We start from the raw sequence: 23010 nt of genomic DNA, 5'->3' as shown, positions 1-23010 counted from the left end.
TTATGAATGGTATACCCAAAAATGTAATTGTATTGTCAAATACACAAAAAATATTCATTATGTGTCTTGTTGTTATCAGTGTTTGAAAAAGACCAAATACATTATCAAGTTAATTTTTATCAGTAAATTTACATCATACTTTTTTGTAGCTAACACTTGCACTCCTGAAGAATACAAAAAACTTAAATCATCCTTGGTGCAAGCTGAAATGGAAAGTGAAGCTTTTAAAAACAAAATGAGAGATCTTCAATCTGAATGTGACAGGCTGCGTTCTCAACTTCAGAACTCAGATGCAATGGAGTGGCAGAGTGCAATGGAGTTAACGTTAGAGCAGAAGTGTGCTGAAAACACTGACCTTAGCAATGTTAATAAGAATCTGGTATCTGAAAAAGCCACTGTAGAAAAAGAAGCAAACGAATTATCAACTCAACTGAAAGACACAAAGGAAAAACTCGCTGATTTAAGTGAAAAATACAATGCATTGAGTGAAGAACAAACCAAAATGGTATCATTGGAATATTTGGAGCAGTTAAAAGAAGAAGTCCTAGCTAAATCATTGGAGCTTGAAGAAGACAACAAGAAGTGTCAACTGGAAAATGAAGAGCTAAAGTCAGCAAGAGAAGGTGTAGTTTTCGTTACTATTTATGAAATTTAACAACATGCTTTTATCTAAAACAAGACTTACACAACCAGGCTTGAAAGATTGTGTTAATTTTTCTTCTGAGAAAACCATGAGTGAAACCAGTGATACATCTTTATAATGATACAAAGACTATAACATGAAAAGTAGATGTGTTCATTTTACTTTGATGTTAATTGCCTAGACGTTACGGCACGACGTCAATGCATTTAGACTGACATCAATTCATTAAATAAGAATAGGGAAGCCATTGCAGTGCACTTACAAGTTTGAGGCCAAATAACTTGGAAACGAGTAGAAATAACTGCCATCATCTCTTGTGTGGGTAACTAGGGAACACCTGGGACCAAAATGAATTTTTGCACTGGCTTATTGACTAATTGTAGAATAATTGGCGTGCAAAGAGAGATATTGTTGACTGTCTTTATTAAGGTTTTTTACGTTATTGAAAAATATTTTAATTAGACCAACAAAGCCCCTTATGAAACTTAAGTCCCATAATCAGAATCGTTGCAAATTTGTCTTTATTTGGTATTGTAGCTGACAAAGAGGTTCATCAAGAGCAAATGTCATCATTAAAAGAAGAAAATAATTGTTTGAAACAGGAACTAACAGATAAAGAAAGTATGGATACAGAGATATTGCAGTTACGAAGTAAATTGAATGAACTGACTGAACAAGCAAGCAGTGAGATTAGTAAAGATTTCCAGAAAACGATAGACGACCTAAAAGGTTTGTATAAAGCATTAAAATTAAAAATATGACTTTCATGCTTTCTTTTCTATTTTCAGAGACTATAAAAGTGTGAACCTTTCTTTCTGGTTAGTGTTAAGCATGAGAATAGGATTGATATCTTAGGCGGTTGTCTAGTTGAGTGATGAAAGCATGAATTTCAATAATAATTCAATTTGCATGAACTTTAATTTACAAAACATTTATTAGATAGGGTGTTCATACAACCTAAGTAGGAATGTCTTCTAAATTTAAAGTCAAGTTTTCAGGATGTCAGTAATTTTGAAACGGGTAAATACACTAGATGATCAGTTTCTGTAGGAAATAAAAACAATTTACTTATAGACACCTTAACCACAATTCATTTTCTTTATAGCCTTTTATTTATTTAGAACAACTGGAAATTATGAGAAAAGATAAAAAAGAGATTGACACAAAATACGAGTCACTTGAAGAAAACTACAGTGTAAAAATGAAAGAACTTTATGACATGGTTGGTGCAGATGACATTTCTTCACTGAAAGACATAGTGGACAAATCTCAAACTGAAAAACTCGAAATGGAAACGAGAATTCGTGATATACAGGAAAAGATGGCCTCTCATGAAAGTGAAAAATTTGAACTGCAAGTGAGAATTGAGGAAAGCAATAATTTGATAATAAATAACGAAGCAGATAAGAATGCTTTGAAGGTGGAAGTGGAGAAATTAAAATTGACTTTAGAAGAAAAAATTAATATATTAGGCGACTATGAAACTAAAATAAAGGAAAACGAATCGACAATTTTGAAATATGAAAATGAAAACAAGGAGCTTGAATATGAGCTAACAAAACAAACTACTAATTTAGGTGAATGCGAGTCAAAGATAAAAGAATTCCAAACACTTCTTGAACAAAAGGAGGAAGAGTTGCGAAATAGTGTGGAGCAAGGTAGCGATCGAGACCAGTTGTCTGGTAGAATTGACGAACTCACGTCTGCTCTAACTGTGAAGGAAAATAATCTTATTGAAATAAAAGATAGCCTTTTAAAAAGGGATGAGTCATATGCTTCACTGGAATTGCAATTGCAGGAGCTTACTGAAAAGCTTGCCACAACAGAAGATTCTGAGCAGCATAAAGAAATAGAGCGCCATGATAAAGAATTTCAAGCAGAACTCGAAGAATACAAAGCTAAATATGAAAATGTGCTGATAGAACAGTCAGCATTAGAAGAAAAACTTCAACATCTTGAAACAATGCCTGCTTGTCGTGTTGATGAGCATTTTTGTTTGAGTGAAAAACTTACAACGCATGAAAACCTTGTGGTGCAACTACAAAGCGAGATTGCCCATCTAAGTATTAAATTACAGGAAATGAATGATGTTAGTAATGAACGAAAACATTTTAAAAACGAGAACAGTGAAACTTCTCCAACAGATGAAAGGGTGTCTGCAAATGTAGAGTTAAAGGTTGAAGAAACATTTGAATCTGAACATAAGGAAGAGGAAAACAAGGAAATGCAAGTTGCTATTCATGAAGCTCGACAGCTGGAAGAAATCTTGATGAATGAGTTTCAGAATGACATCTCCGATTTACAAACAAGAGAAGACAAAATTTCACAAATTCAACAAAGAATTAGAGAAATGAAAGAGGAAAACGCAAAATATCAACAAGAACATCTTGAACTCAATGAAGTTGTTACTGAAGCACATAAGGTGAAGGAAGAGCTTGAGAGTCAAAATGTTGTGATTGCTGAGCTGAAAGAAGAGCTTGAGAATGCCCAAACGAGTAACGAGTTCGAGCTTACTGTTACCAAGCTTCAAGAGGAAATAGTTCAACTCCAGCAAACAAATAAAGAACTGCGGCAGGAGACAAATGAGTACATACAGCAGATAAATACGCATATGGGGGAGATCTCCACTCTGAAAGAGTTAATTACAAAACATGAAAACGAGGTGGAATTATTAATTATTGAAAAGTCGTCCATTGAAGAGTTGTTGGAAAGTTTGTCGGAGGAGAAGCTGAAGATGACTGAAGAGATAGATGGGTTCAAGGAGGAGATTATGGAATTAAAAAAACGTTTACATGAATTTAGTAGTTGCAATAAAGACTTTGATGGTAAGTTTTTTTTTCTTATTATTATACTGTAACAAAAACTGTCTAGTTCACAAAACCTTTTTGTACAAGGGTATATTCAGGAAATTTGTTGTGGTAGTTTCCGTTATTTCAGAGTAGGTTTTAAGTAAACTCGCGATGTTTGGTATTGTTTAGATTGGATTTGAATAGTTAAAATAAGTGATAAAACAGGGTGGAAATTTTAGTCAGTAAAAAATGACTAATTCACAAATTTGATCAGTGAAAATGAAACCCAATTTATTGCAAGTGACCAATTTTCCCTCATTTTTTAATAAGGTGATTGTGCAGCATAGAGGTCAAGTAAGATGATAGAATGTTTCGGGCATAAGTAGTGGCCTCTTCATTTGCCTGAGGATGTTGTCGTGTAGGAAATAAAAAAATCAAGAATTCTGGATACAAAAAAATGAACCTGGATGATGCTGCTGCAACAATTTGTTAAATGTGACAAAATAAAATAATCGACAACATTATTATTTCAACATTTTTTTTCCCCAGGAATTTTTCTTTACCTGCATGCGATGCAACATGCATCATTACGTGTACCTAAAAGAAAAATACCTGAAAATAATAAACGATTGTTATCGAAACAATAATGCATAATGTGAGACATATATACAGTATAAGTTAACCTGTACATTATCTTCCCAAGTGACTATTTGTCTTCAACCTTTAAAAAGACATAGTATTAAACCAATTCATGGTGTTGTAGCCAATTCATTGTGTTGTAAATACAAACAAATAATGATTCTCCTTTAACAGTCAACATCTGGAATACACCATCACCAACTAACCTTGAATAATAAATTTTATTCACTAGTATCATCTAAGTAATAGTACCTTCTGGAGTTAAAGATGGTATTTTAGGAAAAAAGCACTAAAAATTCACATTTTCTACCATCATTTATTTTTGAGGTCAATGTGTTAAGTATTTAACTCACTGCGTATTTGTTATTACCATCCTATAACAGACCATGTCTATCTGTTGCTTGTGTGTAATACACCTTCATTGTGTGTGTTCTTCAGGTGAGAAGCAACAACTGACTGATCAGATTGCCTCACTAAATCTGCAAATAGCTTCATTGCAAAAGCAAGCTGAGAATGGAGAAAGTAAGGAAAAGCAGTTAGCAGAACTACAAATTTCTTTGGAGACTTACGTGAGTGAGAAAAAGAGTTTGGAATCAGGTAAGTACCTTGTCCGGATCAACCTATTACGGGATATTTGCTCCCGGATATGTTTTTAAACCAGAGCAAGTAATTTTTTTTTAATTTTTAGGAACATGTAAGCTATGTTGGCTTTGGCTTCATTGTGATTATAGGCAGCTGTAATATTAATAAAAAGGGCATTTTTTATTGAACAGTGTGACAATTCCATACTTGACTTAACAAGTTTTTAGGAATAAAGAAAATAGTAAAATCAGCTGTTTTATATTCATTTTATATTTTTTTGGTTATATTTGGTTGAAAGTTTTTATATGATAATTTACCAAAAAAGGTCCCAGAAAATTTTTGCCAGTTTTGTATATTATTTTAGATATCGAGACATTAAAAGACGTGATTGAATCACAAGGAGAAGAAGGGCAAGTCCTACAGAGCGCTTTTGAAAAAAAATGCGAGGCTTATTTGGAGTTGAGCAACAAGCACGACGAATTGCAACAACAGATTGATGCTCTGCTGTCAGATAATGAAAAGTTAAAGACACTTGCTGAAAATCTTCAAACAAAGAAGGAATACAATGAATCTAGGTGTCAAGAACTATTAGATGAAAAAACCCAACAAGTTTCACAAATGCAACAATTGGAACAATCACGAATTGACTTAAAGTCTGAAGTCGGTACGCTACAAGACGAACTTGCTAATCTGCAAAGAGAGAACGATTCATTGTTGAAACATGAAGATGTTACTCGAGCTTACAAAGAACAATTGGAAACAAAGAGTGCGAAGTTATCGGAAGTTGAGTTAGAGTTGTTAAATCTGCAACAACAGTTTCGCGATGGTGAAAAGGAACTGGCAGAGAAATGTGAGGTTATTGTTCAGTTGGAGAAGAAGAACAAAGAGTTTCGTACTATCTGTGATGAACATAAGCGTGAGTATTTACTTAGCGAGTGTCATTTTGGCAAAAAAATTATGTTTATCAATTCACCTTTATAAAATCTATGCATTGATAAAGTTTGAATGAACATCCCTTAACAGGTCTAAAATTACTGATGACAGAAAATTTCAGAATTTGCTCTTACTTAAATATGACATCATAATTTATGCAACATAATTAAATCTGAAATTCCTTAAATGTGAATATCTTAAGAATAAAAAAAGCGCTTTTCAAAAAATTTAGAAAACCAACTTTTTAAGCTCTATAATATAAGCCCAACATCATTTTATACCTTGGGTTCCCTTTAAGGGTTTTTAAAGTAAATCTTTAAGTTAGTCTCCACCGTGAAAATGTATTGTATTCAATTAATTGTGCGAAATTGCTAACAGCTTTGTCATAAATCCAGAAATACTTATGCTTAAGTGATAAAACTTGTACGTCTTATACGAACAGATTAATGTGATGACGTCATTGGAATCACAAATGACGTCACGCTTGCCTGAAATGGGTCATTTTCCCAATTTTGCAATCTATTTGAATTTCTCAAGCATTGCTAACGATACGTCCTTAATTTTTAGTAGACTTATTCACTCAATAGAAAACAATTGATTTCATATATAAAAAAAAACAACTTTAATGACAACATTAGGATAAATGATGACGTCATGTTTGTGCAAAAAAATTTGAATCTGTTTTTCAGAAAATGCTGATGTTTATGTTAGTTAATCTAGGTCTGTATTTTATACCTTAGACCCATATATCTCCTTAGCAACACCTTAGTAACCACCTGGTCACGAATATACGTGTAATAAAAAATTATATAACCAATACAACATCTTACAGCACTTCATGCATGTTGGCAATTTACAAAACATTAACCCTGTTCAAAAATGCAATACCCCCCGCAAAGTATAGAATTTTTCGGAATAAATTTTTTTCATTTTAAGCCCCAATAAAGGTTAGTACAAGTCACAAATTTTCAGCACTCAATTACATGGCGAGCAAAAGTTATGCCTAGTCAAGGAGGCCACAAGCAATTTATGCCTGCGGCCTCTTTAATGTTACAACAAACTGTTAACTCGTTAAATTTATAGAGAATGTATTTTGTATTTTATTCGAAATTTTGAAAACTTTCGGGGATTAATGTAGCTAATAATTTTTATATTTTTCTGTCTAACTGTAGACCTTAAGTCTAGCGCAGAAGAAAACTTGCAAAGCATGGAAGCGTTGCTTGCAAAAAAAGTGGAAGAAATTGAAGAGTACGAAACGAAATACACAACATCTTGCGAAGAATTGAAGAAGCAGTCTGAAGAAGTCTTTGCTAAGCAGAACGAGATAAATGGTTTGGTTAATACGGTTGACAATATGAAATGTGAAATTGAGCAACTTCAACAGCAGTTAGAAGAGGAGAAGAAGAGTTGTGACGAAGAAAAAAATCTGGCCAAAAAAGCTTACGAGAGAAGAAGCGAGCAAACTGAGGCGCACTCCTTTGAGTTGATGTCCTCCTTAAAAAAACTACAAGCTGAAAACGCCACGATAGAGGAAGAAAGAGGTGTTCTGTTACGGAAATTAGATGAGTTGAAACAAAATATAAAGGACGACCGAAATGATAATGAAGAAGAACAGGTGAGGTATGGTGAAGAAATAGCGCGCTTAAAGGACGAAGTGAAAGAATTGAACGAAAAGTTAATGTCGTTGTCTGACGTAGAGAAAGAAAAACAACAAATAGAACGTGCAGTGGACGAACTTACCAAGGAAAAAAGCGAGCTGGAAGAGTCGTTGAGAAAGTCCAAAGACGAAGTAAAAAGAATGCAAGAAAGTGATGGAGATGCAGTACTATCTGTCACAACTGAAACCAACAAATCACCGGAACATCTATTAGGTCAATTATTGACATATACATTTGTGTTTTTTGTTGTTTTGTTTCATTTCGATGTTCGTGAAAATCTAAATCCCTTCCCATTTGACTGGCTATTCTAAATACAAATTATAAATTCAAATCCATCATTCTTAACAGCCCACTTTGCCAGGTATTTTAAAAATGTTGGCGAAATGTCAGAAAAAGGTCAGGAAAATTTGGCCTTTTTATGAAAAGTCAGGAACAGGTCAGGAATTTAAACTATCCACTGAGTCCCTGTAATGCATATGCTTTCATTTTAATATATTTTTTAATGTCCTTTTTTTCTTCAGCTTGTCTTTTTTTCATCTTTTGTTTCTCTTTTTTCTTCATGTATATTACATTTCATTCTCTTCCTTGAACAGCCAGCTAGTTCATTACGAATCGCTACAGGAAAATATAGGGGGAAAGAGTTTTTAGTAAAAAAAGTAAGGAATGTCAAAGAAATTATGGTCAACTTTGGAGTGGACACCTTGCTTAACCGATTTATTTTTATTTTTAGAGAAACTGAAACGTCTTGAGTACAGACTTCAGCTTCGAAAGGAAGACATCGGTGTTTATGCGGACAGAGTATCTGAACAAGATGAAGAAATCACTAAATTGAAGGCGAAAAATGACTGCTATGCTGGTATTACTTTAAGAACAGTTTTGTTTTTGAGTTTGTTACTGACATGTGCATTGTACGTCTTTTTGTGCTTTTCAATTTTGCATAATTTTACACATTATAAAGAATGAGCGCTAGGTTTTGACTTTTTACCTCTGGACGCTTTTAGAAAATTAAAGTTCTAGTTTGTTTTTTTTTGAAAATCATTTTACTTGACAAGTTTAAAGATAGTATAACAAACTAGCTGTAAGTCCTTGGAAAAATCCACAAGAATTTATCTGTATGAAAAAAACGCAGATATTTACCCATCGCTAGTCACAGATTTGGCTCACAGACAAACAGCGAGTATTTAAAATAGAGATAAATAAATAAATTAAAATACAAAAATAAGTAAAAACTAGTCTAACAGATTTAATCGTATTAGTACTGTGTGTTTACATTAGCTATGGCATTCACTCGGAGATTAATCTTCAGATGCCACTTTGTCCAAGCAACTTTAAAGGAATATAAATAAATAATTCGATTCAATTTTAGTAGCAATGCGAAAAACTAAAGCGTATATGGGCTGGTTCTTTATTGAACCTAATTTTCGTATTTGCACTTGTTTTTGTTCACTTACTTTCATTCCACGCATTATGTCTAATTTTGAATGTTTTTTAGCTGAAATAAAGAGATTGAAATCGTCAATCAAGAACATACGACGCCCAAGCGGCCAGGCCGATCTTCAAGAATGGGAAGAAATGGTTTCCGCCCTCGAGGGTGCCAAGTTTAAACTGGAAAAAGAGAACGAACTATTACAGGAACAGTATACGAGAAAAATAAAAGAAAACAACTTGCTACAACAGAATTTGAACAATGCAGCAAGTAGGTCACCTATACACACGTTTTATAAGAGCATCGTGGTCCACAATCTCGTTAACTCTTCCTCTGTTCTTATGCTGACAACTCAGTACAAAGCGAATCTGTTAAACTAATAACCTGTTAATTTCGTGCCTGCTACTTTGTAATGCACCTAACCCATTTAAATTAGGCTTTTGATTATGATGGCATGCAATTCGAAATGATGACGAAAAGATTTAGTAACGAACAGGAAAGCTATCCGGTCAATGTTTTTGAAAGGCACTATTGATTGAGTTATATCTAATGTTCCATACATAGATAAAGTGTGTATCGAAAATATCATTCCTTTTGTACCTTCGTAAAAGGTGTATCGACAATATCATTTCTTTTGTACCTTCGTAAAAGGTGGATCGACAATATTGTTTCCCCTATACCTTCGTATAACATCCATTAGACATTTTTTGGTATTTTTTTGCATTAAAGTCAAAAGGACGGGCCAAATTAGGGAATTAAGAAACCATTAAATTAAATGACTTATTTATACATTGCTAGATCCTTTTCAGATGGTTTTTTAAGCTTTTCCAAGAACCCTTTTTAATTTCAGACTATTCAAGTTTCCCGGGCTCAGGGGCAAACCCTGCTACGCATTTGCAGGAATAGACCTATTACCATATCCATTTTTGTTCCGCGGAATATATATACCAAAATACGAAATTACATAAAAACGAGATTAGTTATGAGCCAATTTTTAGAGAAGTAATACAGATATGGTTTGTTTACTTACAATGTTTGCAAAATTAATTTGTCATACAATGAATTTGTTAATATTTGGTAATAATATGGAATAATAGCGTGTATGTCCGTCACTGGACCGTTCTAATGGTTTGTTATTGTTCTTGGTGTTAAATGAACTAGGTGTACTAGATAGCGTTGAGTATGATGACATGGCTGTCATCTTTCTAATATAAATTTTAATAAGTGTCGTGTTTTAGTATTGGATTTATTTTTTGTCATGCTTGGAACGTGGAATCTTTTTTTAAAAGAAAAAAGGGTTAAAAATCAGCCTTAAGAATAAACCGTCCCCTGGAATTTTAATTTAAATATAAATGGCCACCCTGGTAAAGCTTTTTCGTATGTTGTGATAATGTGTAGCTGATTTATTTCAACAGAACGCATACCACAACTGGAGAAAGCCTTGAAGGAGAGTAACCCACAGTACAATAAAGACTTTGCCAACAAAGAAACTGAAGTGCAAATGTTAAAACAAAAAGTAACAAAACAAGAAGCAGAAATCGAAAGAATAACTAACGGACTCAAAACGGCTTTCAGTAAGTTTTTGTTTTTAATGTCAGTGATACAAGAAAACCTGTTACACATTGGGGAGTTGTTTGCCTTATAAGTTCAAGATTTTATTTTTAATTATTGGAAATTTATTTTATAAAAATGCTTGTTAATCTATAGATAGATAATTTATAATTTTTCTGTCAAATTTATTGGTGTTGTGCATTTTTGCTGGAATTATTTTACAAGGTGTAATAGTGGATTTACGAAACAAGAACAGGGACTATCTGCAACGACGTTATCCATAACTTTTTATAAAAGCTCCTCATATGGAAAACACACCCAAAATTGATTAAGAAAAGTTAAACGAAATCGATAACGTGAAAATATCAAAAGAAATATGGCTGTCTTAGAAACTGCAAAAAATGCAAAACTGACAAAAAAACCGTTAACATATAAAACTCGGAGAGAAAATATCTTCGTCGCTCTTTCTGCGTGCTTTTATTAGTAGTATTTTCATGTGATATTTTTACCTCATGAAACGGTCTGACATTTTATCCACAACCTGACAATAAATATTTTCGAGTTGAGTTGAAAAAAGAAAAGGCAACTTTTTTAACATACCCAAATTTGCATTGAAAATAAAATATTTTCCGTCGTAGATAAACATGCTCTTGTTTCGTGAGGTTTCTTAATATTTTTGTAAAAGGAAAAAAAATCAGAAATAGTTTTTTCGCAAATTGAATTCCCTCAAGGCAATATTTTTCCTTGTACTTGTTACATCACAGTGTCATTACCTAGTGAAAGAATATGTTTCTAATAAGCATATTTTTGATTGAGCTTTGAGTATGTTTACTGTTCTTGTATCTATTTTTTCTCAAACCTTTAGATAGAATGACAGCTGCAGAGACGACACTAACAACGAAACAAAACGAATTCCAGTGTGAAATCAAAAAAAGAGATGTTGAAATGAACAGAGTTACGGACGGTCTAACTAAAGCATTCGGTATGAATTACTCAAAGCTCTTTTTTTAATGGACTTTATTTTTGGGGGTTTTTTTTGTCATGTATTCAACGCGCAGTAGTTTCCTTGCACTATCTACTGATTGGTGTAACAGCGAATAGTGAAAGATACTTCAACTGGCAATCTTTTTTTAGAGCGATACAAACATTACAAAGAGTTGGCACACTCTCACGAGAAAGAAATTGATTTTTTAAAAAGTAAAATCTCTGATGTGGAGGGAAGGTATTGTTGTTATTTCTATTTTTTTAAGAACTGTCGTTTTTAACATGTGCGTCCAATTTTAGTTTTTCATCCTGGAATCTGGGTCTTGTTAAGTCCTGTTTCCCCGGTCAGGATACTGTTGGACATATTAAAGTAAACAAAATCAAGTTTTGTTAACAACAAGAGTCGCGTAAAAAAGGGTTCTGGGAGAAATTGATTAATGGGGAGCACAAGGGGGGAGGGAGAGAGAGTGGTGTCCAAGCAAGTACAGGTATTTCCAATGCAAAATATTAGGACGCATGTAGTTTGAGAACATGCACCTAAATAATCCTGCTGTTTAGTAGTCACGACAATGACCTGATTTGTGTTTTTTATGCCTGTGCTAACCATGTTAAAAGCCGGATTTCCGGTATGATATGAATTATACTTCAAGTTTATCCGCGAAAGTAAATTTCCGAGAATTTGTTATATATTGCCAATATGCCTAAAATTAATTTGTTCGTTTTAGAGATTTTTGGATCCATATTTTAATTATTACATATACTATTTTGCATTTCAGTATATTAAGTTCGATGAAGGAAAACTCACGGACGGAGATAATGACAGCAGACATTTTAAAGAAAGAGATTGGCGAACGAAAAAGAAAAAGTGAAAGTCCTCATGAAGGTAGAATTTTGTTTATTTATTCACTACACGAGGAGATTAGCCAACACGTCCAACTAACTTGATGCTAAGATCAGAATATACGAGCACTTAGAGGATATCGCATATTACCGATAAACCCGTTAACTGTTCTTATCATCCGTCTGCTGTTCGGGATCGTAGATATGAATGTGATTATGCTCCGTGATTTTGTATTTTACCGTATTATGCAATGACAGTGATTATTTGAATTTAACCTTGAAGGAGAGCCTCATTAATTAGGATATATCTCCTCTCAATAAGCCATTTCTTCACGGCTTTTGTACGTGATCATGGTGTGTGGAAGCTACCAAAAATAAAAACTTTTTACTGTGAGAAAACTACCCCAGTTGGCTAGCTAACTTTTTTTACGTTGTAACTAATGCACCTCAACTATAATAGAGAATCAGATATACGTGTGTTTTATATATGTAAGCAACTGTACTAAAATGTTAAGCAACTTTATTGAACATATTAATGGGTGTCGTCAACACTCTGGCCGGTCTTTTTCTATATCTTCCGTCAGGAGATTTTAAAAGATTCCGCCCAGCGTAGTCGCCTGCGAAAATAAGTCATTGTGGGTGAACACTGGGATGTTTTTGGCAGGGTTTTAATCATCCTGAAATGTTTTTATTTTCTTTTTAGCAACTTAACTACCAGGTCTAGAGTTCAGTCCCTTGCTGGATGATTTTGTTTTGAATCTTTGCTTTTGTCCTTATTTTTAGGAAGCCCATTCTTCTTATTTTAATTTCAAGCTATTATCTTTATTCTGTAACTGATATGCAGATATAACTCAAACACTATTGATTTAAACTGAAAGACATCAGAAAGCATTTTTTTGTTTCTAAAAAAATATATGTAATTTACCAACAAGCGATGTTAAATAGTTACAACAAATTGCTTAAGGAGGGACTATCAGTAACTTAGTGTACATAATCATGTAACCTTGTCAGCTAACGAAAAAAAAATAACGTTAAAACTATAAAACAACATTAGTCCTCTACCAACGAGTCTATTTTCTTTCTTTAAGGCATGTATTTATAAGGAATGGACTTTTTTGCATATGTTACATTATGTTTTTGTTTTTGATTATGCTACTAGGTTCTTGTTTTTTGTATGTCCATGTTACTTTCTGTTTGTTTAAATGATCTGTCTTACTTCAAGCAAGTAATCTAAGAAGGTATAATTTACTCCGGAATATAGAGCAACCCCATCCGTTTTTACAAAACAGGCCCTCATTTTGCTTATCCTAAAGTAAAGTGAAATTATAAAGGAAAAGAAAGAGCTGGGGATTAGTTTAAGATTAACTTTATCTCATACTTTTTTTCACATCTAGGTAGCAGCAGTACAAAGTACAAAGTTAATTTGGAGCCTTCAAAAAGTAGGAAATTTAGTTTTTTATTTGACAATTGTTTGTTTGTGTGAATGACCAGGAAGCAAATACACCTTTTTTATGAGAATACCAAAATTCTAACTAGGCTTGTAATTATTCTTATTTCTCTATTGTTTTAAACAATACACCTATTGTTTTAAACAATAGAATTATTGTTTTAAAGAATAGACCTATTGTTTTAAACAATAGAATTATTGTTTTAAACAAAAGACCTATTGTTTTTAACCAGAAATCTCAGCCTGATATTTTTATAAAGCATATTCTTATGAATGAAAAAGCGTGTATTGGAAAATTTATTTATTAAACGTTTATTTGTTTATCTGTGTGCATGACCTAAAAGCTAATAGTGCTAGAAGACGTATGGAAGTAGCTATCAAAACTTTATTGGGACTTCTTTTTTCTATTTTTTCTTTTAATTTTTTCAACATAGCATATAAAACTAATATCGTTCGTAGTGCTCATAAAAAATGTGTGCTTCAAACAATAAATTTTGTAAAGTTTGTAAAAGTAAAAATATTTGTCTAAAGAATCTGAAAATTTCTTTTTTAGGTCAAGATGAAAACGAATGTAAGCAACAATGACGCTAGATATTCACTCGCCTGCTGTAGAGCAAGCCAGCGTGGGGGAGAAGGCGAGTGTAAAGTTCAGTATTGAAAAGTTGCGTTTTTATGTAAATTGTTTTGCGTGTACCCACTCGTAGAGTTTTAATTGGTCGTGAAGAGCCAGTTCTACTTTACAATACTGTTTTAATGAAACAAAAAGGACAGCTACCAGCAAGGTCGTCCATTGTTTGTTTTATACTTGGTTTTTTAATCCATTATGTTGATATGTAACGAAATTATATTTTATACATAAATACTTGTCTTTTCTCGTCCACTTTTCTTCGTGCCGTGTGGTATTTAGTCACGTCCTACTCTTTAGCCTTTTTTCGCGTATTTTTTGGCTAAATCGCTGCACTTACGCGGCGGTGTTTTGTTTCTCCAGCTAAAATACCCATTGTTTGTTCAAATGGTTTAAAATCTAAGTGTGGATTTTCCAGCAAATCAGCAAATTTGGAATATCTAATTTCTTTTAATTTCTGCTCATTCGGTGTATATTCTTGATAGGAATCGCACGGTAATTCTCGCAAGTCGTTCAATATACGTAAGTGTTCTCTTGTTATTAACGTTACTTTTGTTCTCACTGCATTCTCAGAGTAAAAGTGTACCGGCGGTTTTACGATAATATCATCCGGTTGTATACGGTATCTATGACATACACATCCCATTTTAACCCGTTTTGGTCCGTTTACTTTGCCGCTTTCATTTTTCTTCAATTTATATTATTTTTTTCACATGTGTGACTTTCTTGTCGTGAGTGTCTTTAATTCGTGCGATTATCTTTATTTTGAGCTTTGGTATAAGCGGGTGTCATCGGGAGAGACGTGTGCGAGTTTTTTTTACAGAGAATATTCGTAGAAACTATTTATTCATATCGTTCTTCTGGCTTTCTTCTATAAAAACTTTTCACGTCAAGAAGTGTAGAGATTTCTTATGCTACTCACTAGGAGAGGAGGAATACAAAAATATGTTTTCTTATCAAGAACAAATAAGCATAAAATTCGTGTTCAATTTGTTGTTAAACCCTTTAAATAATTCATAATTGTAATGTGTTTGAATAAATTACACCTGGACTTTAAAAACCAACAGGGAAGATTCATCTAATAATAGTTTTTTATTGCCATGTACGTGGTGACATGTAAATCATATTAATCGTTCTATAGAAACTTAAAAATGGATGTTGTCTTTCTGAATTTCTTGATTTGCACGTTTCTCATCGACGATTTAGTCCACGTAGGAGTAACGTATGTAAATCAATGTGCGTGAGAACTTTAATTTTTAATATCTACTAGACATTGACCGGTGGAAATCCAACCATGGGCACTAAAATATTAAAAAACTAAATACCAAAGATCAAACAAAATTTACAAAAATTCTTTTTATTACAAATCTAAGAAACAACGCAATTGCTTTTCCTATTACAAAGACACTGAGTCAGCATATTACTTAGTCGTTAGCCCGCGCATACAGTGATTCAAACATTGAATATATTTCAGTACTCCAATTTTCACCCGTTGTACATTATGGGCATCGGTGTGCTCTGAATGGGCATAGTAGCCAACCTCGTTCCCAGCGCCTGTTGTCTCTTTTTTTATCTCATCGCCGTCCGATGAGAAAAGATACAAGATGTCCTTGGGACGAGGTTGCATAGTAGAATAAAGCTGTTTATGTACTAGAGGAGTGATTCAACTTTGAACGCCAGGTTGATAAACCGTGGCCACACACCTCATATGAAAAAACAGTGAGGTATTATTTCTACAGTCAACTCCCGGTAACTCAAAGGTTAACTCGAACTTTTATTATCTTGAATTGTTTTCTTGGGTCCCTTGAAATTTTGTTTTTACTCTATTAAAAAATATCGGGTTTACTCAAACCGCGGATAACACCAACAATCAAAACAGGCCACACCGGCTTTCCTTTCATGATTAAAACAACAGTAACCTATCATTTTCTAAAGTAACTTGAAGACTGGTTAACTCGAACTTTTATTATCTCGATTTTTTTACTTTTACTATTTAATTTCTATATAAGACAGCTAGCTAAATAATGACGATCTCTTAAAATGTCTCCAGGACCAGTTAGATAGCTTGCAGTTTACAAGTACTAGATCATTTAGAGGTGGAAGAAACAGTATTGGGCGCTATTTAGTCAAGATAAAATAAAACACCCACTTATCGGTGTTAATGTTTGTTGTTTTTTTGTTTTGTTGTTGTTGTTGTTGTTAGAGCTTTAATTTTTTTCCGAGGTGTCAAATCCTGGTTTTAGTTTGCTGTCAACCTCGTTCCCAGGGCATCTTGCATCTTTTCTAACATCGAAAGGCGATACGAACATGGTCCTGGAGAAGGCTGGTCCGATATGGAACCTCATTGGCGCAGATGTGTCGTATAATTATTGCGTCATACAAAACATTTTGACAAGGCGGCGAGTCAGACGAACAGGAGAAAGCTGATTTTATGTATTTTAGAAAATGGCGAAAGAGCTGTAGAATGTTTTTTCATAGTAAAATATTTAATAAAAAGCATTACTAAGCAATGAAAGTAAAAAACGTCATAAAGTGATACTGCTTACATCGAAATATTGCAATAGCTGGCAAAGTTCAATAACTAGTAAACCTAGCAAACTATCAAGATATAAGAACAAAAGAAAGAAAATCAACTTGTTTCCAAGTGGCCAGGTTTAATTTGCAGCTTTATGTAGGAAATAACATTACGTAAAATTACTAGCTGAGAGACATATTGCCGTCCCAAAATGTCGAAAATGTTTGTTTTTTTACAAAATATATATATCATACGTTTTAAATTATATCAGGTTGTGGTTCAGTGGACATGTTTTATTCCTTTATATGTTTTACTTATGTTTTGTTTACCATAAAAAATGTAGAAAACCAGTTGGTTAACCGTCAGAGCCATTTTATCATTGGCTGCACATTTACCCCACCTAATTCAAGAAAATTCAAAGTGCGATAACTTTAGTAAAAAATAAAGTTATTAACTTGAAACTTGTTATGGAGTACTTTCAGACCAATCCGATAAAAGATAATTTTACACAAGGCATGAAAAAATTACACAGGCATTTTGAGGAAGAGAAAAAGATAGGAAGATTTTCCTAAACTGATTCTTGCCAGGCTTTTTTTAACAGGCTATGAAGAAATTTAAGAAAATCGAACACATTCAAATTAAGAAAGAGACAACAGGCGCTGGGAACGAGGTTGGTTTGGTGTCTGATTATTAAAAGGCCGTGTTACCTGTTAGTTTTTGTCGAATAAGAATTTTACTGATTTTGTGTATTAATAACCAAAATGCCTAAAAAATAAGTGACTAATATTTCCACTTTTAAAGTCAGGGGTTCTCTTGCAGTCGGAATCAGTTAACCTCGTCCTCAGGAATTTTATATAATATCGTAGGCGTGGAAGAGTCCTGGAGACCAGGTTGGACCTGGTAGATATAGTTATGATTGCAGGTATGATTGCGTTTTTCATGTTCCATTCGATGCCTCCGACACCCTCCACGGGTCCCCTCCTAAAAACGGAAATTTCCTTAAACATCTGTTGCGCAAATGAGTCACGTGACCTGCTGATATCATCATAAATTGACGCATGCGCAGATATTCGACGAAAGTATACAGATGTTTGAGGTTGTCTGCAGCTGCAACATTCACAAAGGTGGCAGTGTGGTATCTCCATACTGGAAAAACAACTGACGGTTAATGTGTGCGACGATGTCTTGCCGCTCACTACTGTGGAGACGGAGACCAGGGCGAAAAGCATATCAAATTGGAAGCCCTCAAAGCGCGGAAGTACTACGAAAACCCGAAGCTAAAACGTAAGGACATGCACTCTACAAAGCTGATAGATATTAAAAGATTTCAAACCTTTAACATCAGAGTCTACGAACCAAAGAAAAACAGCAAAAATGCACCGTGGGGTATCAGGATTTGAATGACATCAACCTAGGTATGCTGGAGGGTCACTGCTTTTACATTAAGGATTTTTGGATGCTGTGACAGTGGAAATGCGCTGACTCTGGGCAAGTCTTTATACAAGCATGTCATCTCAAGCAGCATGAATGCAATGGCCACAAGACTACGATCATCTTTAAAGGCAAGAAAGAGTAAGCTTATGGTGAGCAAGTCAGAGAATATCTTTTACGGCGAGAAATTTATCGCAATGGTTAGAGTACATGTCGATGGAGACAGAACGACACATCCACCACCCACTGTGTAGGCATAATGGAAAACGTGTCATACAAAAAGGAAAGGATGAGCTTAAAATAGACGGGTATGAGTCTACCACGAAGACCGTCTACGAGTAACACGCTTGCAAGAAGGATACAAGTACTGTGACATGCAATACGTACCGCTACGAGCAGACTAAGAAGAAGTAGATAGCCATACGAAAGGTAGTGTATAACCTCGTCACGGTTTGAGAGCAGAACTTCAAGACAGATGTATGCAAGACCAAAAGGCTTCAATATGCCCGTTCAAGACTCGGGTAAGCTGCAACAAGTGGGTGAACCCGGTGGTGGTGATCAGTACGATATCCACATGAAAGAAGGATACTTTGTCGATCAGATTTTAAAATACCACAGTGAAAGAATCACAGTAGCGAAGAAGGACAACGGCTATATGTTGCTAACGACATCGAAGTTCATGATAGACGGTGCAAGTCATTAGAGTGTTAGCTGAAAAAGATCGTATTTCCATACGAGTTGCTAACGGGTTACAACAATCTGACTCACGTCGGCCTGTTACACACGTTGCACACGAGAACTTCTATAGCAGGCAAAGCAGGTATAGCAAAAATACGCTGGCCCCTGAAGAGTATGAAACCTTTTGCGCGGAGAATTACAAGCGAGGCTGTGTCACCATGATGGAATGGATGCGTAAGTACAACCTAGCCGACGTAGAGCTGTTCATTGAAGCGGCTGACAAGGCTAGACACCAGTATTACAAGGATGATATAGACATTTTGAAAAACGCCGTGAGTATTGCTGGCGTATCGAGGAAGTATGTGATGAACAAGAGTCTAATTAAGCTGCACATTGGAGAACGACTTCCCTTGTGGTAAAGAAAAATTGATCAAGGTTCCTACGCTAACAGCAAGCGATAGCCTAGAGCTACTATCCAAAGGCATGCTAAACGGATCCTTGTTCGGGTTCGCACAGATAGACATTAAGGTACCTCCTGAGCTGGATGAAAAATTCAGCGAAATATCTCCGCTGTTCGTGGCTAAATCCCTAAGCATATGCAAAAGTACCTAAAAGGACAGGGCGCAAGCCTGGTACGCGTAAGCTCCTTGGGTTGATAAAAGCAGAAAAGATCCTTCTGTACACGCCAGTCCTAAAGTGGTACCTGCAGTGGTTAAGAGTGATAGCTTTTCACCAATGCATCAAGTACAACCGGGGTCGATCTTTTGCATGGTTTCCTCAGGAGATTGCTGACGCTCGAAGACAGGCAGATGCAAACCCTGACAAGCGAATAACTGGAGGTTCAGCAAAGCTTAGGGGAAACTCGTTCTACGGTAAGATCAAGACTGGAAAGGCATTCCAATACAACATTTATCTGCGACGAAAAAAGGTAGGTCAAGCCGTGCGATCTCCATTTTTCCAGGACCTTAAGGGGATAGGCGATGCGCATGAGATCAGAGTGGGTAAATACAAGGTGAGTAATAATCGAGCCTACCAATGTGGCATTGCAGTGTACCAGCTCGCCAAGCTACGTATGCTCGAGTTCCACCATGAATTAATAATAGAGACGTGTGTAGATCGTCTGAAGTTTGTGTGTATCTTTATGGATACAGATAGTACGTATTTCACAATTTCTGGGGAAGAGCTTTGAGTTGTCGTACGTGCTGGCTGGGCTGGTTGGAGAGTATGACAAAGGTGTGAAAAACTGACTCCTGATAAACGAATATTCAAGTCGTTCTGGAGGTCTATTATTCAAATCGAATTGGATGCCAGAATTCACCGTGAAAGGTAAGTCCTTGCATCCAAGTTGTTGCTGTTATTTCCCTGAATTTTAACCATGTGCATGTTCATATCCGAAGGTAACATGTACACGCTTGGCATCACGACAAAATTTACCGGAATTCGAGCGTACTGCACCACTCTTTAGATAGTTTATGTATGTTATATCTTCCCGATATCTTCTTCTCTGTATACTGTATACTTGTCTGCACCAGAACCTATTGAGCAGGCTTTTGCCTGTGCTTGTGAGCCAAGTTGAAACACCGCATTCACTCTAATGAACTCACTAAGCTTTGTCAAACCTTCCAAGGTGAGACCCTGACTTGTAGGCATGATGATCTTTGGGTAGTCACCCTTAACTTGTGGCCATCATTCACCCTTGGTAAGTGACGCACTTTTGCTTTGAACTTTTACATACCGTTAGGATCTGCACCATACTCGCGACACACTTGCGTAAATCCGGATATCGGATTGTTGTACCGGTTAAAAATGGGCACTTTTATCCTTCCGAGTATATGTCGCATATGGTAGTAGACATGGAAGCGAAAAATGCTGTTGATGAGCGGTAGTGATCCTGTCATATGTTTCACAGATATTCCCAGTGCTGTCGTTGCACAATGCGTTACGAAATTGACCTGAATGTTCCAGTACTCCAACGCTTGCCGCTCATTCAACTCGTACAAAATCGTTAAGGTAAGTCGTTAGAATATTGATGGGATACTAAGTAAACTCGGAGATTACCACAGGTATGTGCGTGTTGCTGCCCGTCGATATGTACAGATATTGATGTTCAACGTTAGGAATGCCAAGGGGCCACTCTCTCAGGTTAGACTTGTACTTAAACCTTACATTATACGAGTAAATGTTTATCTTTTCTTGTAGAGAAAAGATGAAGAAACTCTACATCACAGATATCGTTAAACCAACAATCTTTAACGATTGCCTAGGTCAGTTTACAAGCATTGCCCTGAAGTCGATTAGTATTCGATCTACATTGTTAAACGTGTTTCTTACCACAGGTTACATTATCAGAAATATGAAGCCTGACCAAAATGTTACCTGGATCACGTTCATGAACGCGTTGCACACGATACGACTTCTAACGGGTCAACAGACATGCTCGAGTTTATGCTGACCGAAGAGTTCTATCAGAATGTAGCTTTATGGCACTTACCGTGCAGGTACTTGTAGAATAAAGATGGACAGTATGAAATTATATCCGACATTGCCGCCCAGTGCTTTTGAGACGATAGTATGCAGGATGAAAGCCAGGTATACAAACTGCGAAGGTCGAATACTCCTCATTTTCCTTGCCGAAGTACGTGATGCATTTGCAAAAAGGTTTAAGATGCATGATACATGGATTTGGTATTGTGATCACGGATTACATCATAGCTACCGGTTGTGGGATTGGTGCGTTAGCAAGAGGCCTTGGCGCGCCACTGTGTATTACTATGAAAGGTATGACGCCAGCGATTAGAATCAACGAAGCAGGTCTGAGGAATGCTTATTGTTAAGAACACAGAAGCCTGAGTGTATAAGACTACTTGCTGAGTCCAAACTAAACTCCATCATAGATGTCATCTCTAAGGCTATAGAGAACGGTATTGTCAGCAACTATGAGCTCAGCTTAATCATGAGAGCGCAACGTATTGTCAATAACATCGCACATACTGGATATTGTACGTTACGCCACTGTAAAAGTCTTTCGACTTGACGGTCTTGTCTCCAAATTTCAACATCCTTCTTTTATTTGGTGATTTTCAAGGTGTAACTAGCATCGGATAATGGATAGACCTACCTCATGGCATTCGCAACTGCTTCTGTTATACGTGATGTATTCCTGATAGCACCACCAGCAAAGCATTTTATTCATCCACCACGGTTTTTGACCACACTTGCATCTATCATACTCATCAAGTATTGTTAACAATCATCGCACGACTGTTGCATCGCTTTATTCTATAGGTCAGCAACCCAAGCAATGTTTAATCAGCTCCCCAATTTTTTAAAATTTTTCTTCCCATCCTCTGAAAAGCACCAACCTATAACACTGTTGGGATGCCACGCTGCCGTTAGCAGTTCAATCTTGATTCCAGGATTTTGTGCGTTCCGATGGTGATAGGCCTTATACCACTTGTAATTACATTTTTTTCAATACTTCTAACGTAACAAACCAGTCTGGAACACCAGGGAGTGCATCGGGATCATATTCAACCACCTTGTTGCACATGTCTGGACCTTGCGATGATCTGGAACATACTGGATCATACTGGTGATCTGGAACATACTGGTGATTAGGCTTTTATAGCCTTCTCCCGCTCCTGCCATATTTTACCTCTTTAGCTAACATTTTTAGCATATGCAATCCTATCTTTAGATTATCTCTATTATAATAGCCGTATTCCGTCTGTCTGTCTCTGCGCGTACCCCCCGCTGAGTTAGAAAATGATGTTACGGAAACACGAATGTCAAATGCGATATATTTTTATCCACTTTGTTGCCACGGGTAAATATAATGGACGGGCGAACCTGTGGATTTTTCCACGGGCAACGACTAGTCTCTATAATAATAGCCGTCGTCTGTCTGTCTCTGCGCGGACCCCCCGCTGAGTTAGAAAATGATGTTACGGAAATACGAATATCAAATGCGATATATTTTTATCCACTTTGTTGCGACGGGTAAATATAATGAACGGGCGAACCCGTGGATTTTTCCACGGGCAACGACTAGTACGATATAATAGCTTAAGATTTGTATTTTATTTTTACGGAAAACTGTAAATTCTTCAACGGCAAAAAAAAAAGAAAAAAAAAAAAGAAAAAAAAGAGAATCAAAAAAAAAGAAGATTATTCAACAATCTCATTGCACATGTCTTGGGTCTTAAACTCATATTTACCTCGACTTAAGTTTTGAGTCTTCAGATGATCCGGAAGATACTAAATACAATA

General features: G+C 35.5%; 1 protein-coding gene across 1 annotated transcript in view; it reads left to right on the top strand.

Moving 5' to 3' along the window:
- The window catches only part of LOC130656327 (uncharacterized), a 32892-nt gene extending 18540 nt beyond the window's left edge, over positions 1–14352 (top strand). The window contains exons 19-32 of the mRNA XM_057459157.1: positions 150–623; positions 1181–1372; positions 1765–3468; positions 4510–4668; positions 5018–5569; positions 6759–7457; positions 7975–8100; positions 8737–8940; positions 10086–10244; positions 11087–11203; positions 11356–11443; positions 11982–12088; positions 13440–13484; positions 14046–14352. Of these exons, the coding sequence (XP_057315140.1) occupies positions 150–623; positions 1181–1372; positions 1765–3468; positions 4510–4668; positions 5018–5569; positions 6759–7457; positions 7975–8100; positions 8737–8940; positions 10086–10244; positions 11087–11203; positions 11356–11443; positions 11982–12088; positions 13440–13484; positions 14046–14077 (4658 nt within the window). The 3' untranslated portion in view covers positions 14078–14352. The remainder of the gene's footprint in view (positions 1–149; positions 624–1180; positions 1373–1764; positions 3469–4509; positions 4669–5017; positions 5570–6758; positions 7458–7974; positions 8101–8736; positions 8941–10085; positions 10245–11086; positions 11204–11355; positions 11444–11981; positions 12089–13439; positions 13485–14045) is intronic.
- Positions 14353–23010: the final 8658 nt, after the last annotated feature.

The sequence above is a fragment of the Hydractinia symbiolongicarpus genome, chromosome 9, assembly GCF_029227915.1.
Source record: "Hydractinia symbiolongicarpus strain clone_291-10 chromosome 9, HSymV2.1, whole genome shotgun sequence".
Lineage (NCBI taxonomy): Eukaryota > Metazoa > Cnidaria > Hydrozoa > Anthoathecata > Hydractiniidae > Hydractinia > Hydractinia symbiolongicarpus.
The sequence above is the reverse complement of the archived record's forward strand: the minus strand, read 5'-3'. Positions and strand labels throughout refer to the sequence as shown.